Source organism: Eucyclogobius newberryi, unplaced genomic scaffold (genome assembly GCF_026437365.1).
Source record: "Eucyclogobius newberryi isolate DKJ021-1_F unplaced genomic scaffold, fEucNew1.0.hap1 SCAF_69, whole genome shotgun sequence".
Lineage (NCBI taxonomy): Eukaryota > Metazoa > Chordata > Actinopteri > Gobiiformes > Gobiidae > Eucyclogobius > Eucyclogobius newberryi.
In genome coordinates, this window is record NW_027316378.1 from 341,764 (window position 1) to 346,002 (window position 4,239).

Sequence of the window (4,239 nt, forward strand, 5' to 3'; positions counted from 1 at the left end):
TTGTTGGCCCTCTTCGGCCCCTGTGAGTGTTGCAGGATTATAGGGAGGATTATAATGTTCAGGGGCCAGTGTTTGTGATGTTTGAGGCTGTGACAGAGAGCGGTCCCCGGAGCCCGGGTTTGGACTCTTATTCCTGGGCCCCAAACAACTAAAGTCATCGACCTGGAACTCGCTCTGTCCCAGATCAACTCACGTTTGGTGAGTCGAGCCGGGACCCTCTGGGAGCCGGGACCCTCTGGGAGCCGGGACCCTCTGGGAGCCGGGACCCTCCGGGAGCCAGTGGCTCTTGTGGCCACTTCGGACCCCTCCAAAGCAGGAACAATGGAAACATGCCTCCTCAAACAGGAGGTCCTCTCTGGGGCCCCTTACCAAGAGGCCTCTGCGTGTGCAGTCTGATAAAACCTCAGGGGCCGTGTACAGTGACTGAGCTCCCAGGGGTCGCTAAGACAGAGAGAGACAGAGTGTGTGAGGTCCAGATCCTGCATTAGTGCAGAAAAATGTGCGCATGTCTGCTGTGGCCCCCAGGGGCCCCTCTGCTGTGTGCATATGTGAGGTTGTATTAGGGCAGTTTAATGCTTTATGTCGGATATGAAAGAGCTGCAGTGGAGGCCCCCAGGGGCCCCTGGACTCGCTCTTTCTGTGTGTGAGGTAAAGATTACATTAGGAGCTGCTGAAATGGTCTGAGTCTGCAGAGCTGCAACTGTCCCCAAGGGCCCCTGTTTCCATGGCAGCCGCAAGGCCCCCCTCTCTCTCTTCCCCTCTCTCTCGCCCATCTCTCTCTCTCTCTTGCTCCTTTGTCTTTGTCTTTTCTGAACCAAACTGTAGTTCAGCTTTACACTTTCCTCAGGCTCTTCACCAGCACCTGGTCCTGGTCCGGACTTTCTTCAGTCCTGGTCCTGGTCCTGGTCCTGGTCCTGGTCCTGGTCCTGGTCCTGGTCCTGGTCCTGGTCCTGGTCTGGACTTTCTTCAGACCTGGTCCTGGTCCTGGTCCTGGTCTGGACTTTGGTCTTGGCCCCGTTTCAGTTCGATTATTGTTCTTGATACAAACTCAGTTGAGATATTTTGTAGCATCAGGTTTGTTTTATTTGTGAGAAACATTCCAACATTTTCAGACCAAAGTGAGATTTATTCTCATTACAGCATTTCCTTGTTTCCATGGTGATAACAACAAAGTGTTTTTACACATAGAATATTCAATCAAAGTAAAAAGTAAACCAAACATAATTCTAACGAAGTGTTTTGTACAAAAGTGAAGCACAGACAACACTGAAGACGACAGACGTTCACAGCAGCCAATCAGGACTCAGCACTGGGCCAGGGGGCGGGGCAGGACATGATTGGACGGTTCAGGGCAAGAGGCGGGGTCACATCTGTGGCACCAAACCTGACATGGCTGAAAGAGAAACAAAGTTTGCGTCAATGTCATTTCTGTCAAACTTGGCTTTTAAAACGTGCTGTAAATATAATATTTAATAAAGAGGACTTGTTTCCCTTTAGAACCCACTTTTTAACCAATAGTTCAATAATAAGAAACACTCAGTGGGAGTGGCCTATGATCAGTGGGAGTGGCCTATTATCAGTGGGAGTGGCCTATTATCAGTGGGAGTGGCCTATCAGTGTGGAAAGTCAGTAGAAATATGAACTTTGGGGTGTTTTTAATTTGTATATGAAACCAGTTTCATGGGAGTTCGTCCACATGTGCTTTGTGGGTCTGAACCGGGACTAAACTGGGTCTAAACCAGGTCTGAACCGGGACTAAACTGGGTCAGGTTGAGTACCTTGCATGGCGGCGTTGCTGTTGGCGCCATTGCCAGGACAACCCTGGGAGGGGGGGGGGGAAGCACTCGCCCTGACAACGGGAGCAAAGGCGCTTTTCTGCTTCACCGAGAACGAGAAAACCCCGTGAGATGAAGCGCAGTTCGAAACGGCCATCGGAGGACTTGATGAGACCACTGAGAAGAGAAACCAGAAGAGAAGAGAGTTAACGAGAAAGAAGACACGACGAGACCTCTGAGAAGAGAAACCAGAAGAGAAGAGAGTTAACGAGAAAGAAGACACGACGAGACCACTGAGAAGAGAAACCAGAAGAGAAGAGAGTTAACGAGAAAGAAGACACGACGAGACCACTGAGAAGAGAAACCAGAAGAGAAGAGAGTTAACGAGAAAGAAGACACGACGAGACCTCTGAGAAGAGATACCAGAAGAGAAGAGAGTTAACGAGAAAGAAGACACGACGAGACCACTGAGAAGAGAAACCAGAAGAGAAGAGAGTTAACGAGAAAGAAGACACGACGAGACCTCTGAGAAGAGAAACCAGAAGAGAAGAGAGTTAACGAGAAAGAAGACACGACGAGACCACTGAGAAGAGAAACCAGAAGAGAAGAGAGTTAACGAGAAAGAAGACACGACGAGACCTCTGAGAAGAGATACCAGAAGAGAAGAGAGTTAACGAGAAAGAAGACACGACGAGACCACTGAGAAGAGAAACCAGAAGAGAAGAGAGTTAACGAGAAAGAAGACACGACGAGACCTCTGAGAAGAGAAACCAGAAGAGAAGAGAGTTAACGAGAAAGAAGACACGACGAGACCTCTGAGAAGAGAAACCAGAAGAGAAGAGAGTTAACGAGAAAGAAGACACGACGAGACCTCTGAGAAGAGAAACCAGAAGAGAAGAGAGTTAACGAGAAAGAAGACACGACGAGACCTCTGAGAAGAGAAACCAGAAGAGAAGAGAGTTAACGAGAAAGAAGACACGACGAGACCTCTGAGAAGAGAAACCAGAAGAGAAGAGAGTTAACGAGAAAGAAGACACGACGAGACCTCTGAGAAGAGAAACCAGAAGAGAAGAGAGTTAACGAGAAAGAAGACACGACGAGACCTCTGAGAAGAGAAACCAGAAGAGAAGAGAGTTAACGAGAAAGAAGACACGACGAGACCACTGAGAAGGTGAGGGTTAGCGTCAGCATGAGGGTTAACGTTAGCATGAAGGTTAGCGTGATGTATAGCGTTAGCGTGAGGGTTAGCGTTAGGCCAGACGGAGATGATCCACAGTTTGACATAGTCCAGTTTGTACGTTTCTCCAGGGTCTGAGAGAGTTTGGACCCAAAACATGCACCGGGTCAAATCCTCCAGCTACAGTCCAAACCAAGACCAAAGATCTTGACCTGGTCAAGGTGGGTCAAATGCAGAGGACACATTTACCTATGGGGACAATAAAGGAGACTCTAATCTAAGTGAAGAGAGAAGTTTCTGTTCTGTTTGGTTTTGTTTTTTCTGCTGATCAAGTGCACGACTAAAAGGCGACGGTGAAACTGACTCTATGAACTGACCGTTTAACTGACCCAAACTGCACTGAACTGACCGTTTAACTGACCTAAACGGCACTGATGCAGAAACAACTGTTTATGCAGAAAAGTATAAGGAAAACCTATATCTGTAAAAGGCTCAGAGTAGGTTCAATATCTCAGACTACTTCACAAATTACATTTTGTCAAACGTGTCCAGATGATTACAAATGATCAACAACTCTTTTCTACAATTGAACAATGAGGGACCCACCCTCTGTAAAGGGAGGGTAAACTCATGATTCCTGAAGAAAGAAGAGAAGCCTGGCAGTTCTGTGAGGATCCTGTTCTTTCATCTCTCCAGCGCCTTCAACACCATCAGCTCCTGAGGGACAAGCTGGAGACGGCTGGTGTGGAGTACGACCTGCAGAGTGGATCCTGGACTACCTCACAGACCGACCCCAGTTTGTGAGAGCCCGGGACTGTGTGTCTGACACTCGGACCTCCAGTGTGGGGGACCTGCAGTGTGGGACCTGCAGTGTGGGGGACCTGCAGTGTGGGGGCCCTGCAGTGTGGGACCTGCAGTGTGGGGGACCTGCAGTGTGAGGGACCTGCAGTGTGAGGGACCTGCAGTGTGGGGGCCCTGCAGTGTGGGACCTGCAGTGTGGGGGACCTGCAGTGTGAGGGACCTGCAGTGTGGGGGCCCTGCAGTGTGGGACCTGCAGTGTGGGGGACCTGCAGTGTGGGGGACCTGCAGTGTGGGGGGCCCCAGGGCACCGTCCTCACGCCCTTTCTCTTCACCCTCTACACTGCAGACCTCAGACATGGACAGCTGTGTCCTGCAGAAGTTCTCTGACCACTCTGCCATCATCGGACTCATCACAGACGATGATGTGGAGGACAGAGGACTGGAGCAGGACTTTGTGGAACCTCCTCCTCATCAACGCAGAAGACC

General features: G+C 49.9%; 1 protein-coding gene across 1 annotated transcript in view; it reads right to left on the minus strand.

The window, feature by feature from the left end:
- Positions 1-1,060: 1,060 nt before the first annotated feature.
- The window catches only part of LOC140348429 (transcription factor COE3-like), a 77,502-nt gene continuing 74,323 nt past the window's right edge, over positions 1,061-4,239 (minus strand). The window contains exons 15-16 of the mRNA XM_072434357.1: positions 1,779-1,952; positions 1,061-1,393 (exon numbers count right to left, since the gene is read on the minus strand). Of these exons, the coding sequence (XP_072290458.1) occupies positions 1,365-1,393; positions 1,779-1,952 (203 nt within the window). The 3' untranslated portion in view covers positions 1,061-1,364. The remainder of the gene's footprint in view (positions 1,394-1,778; positions 1,953-4,239) is intronic.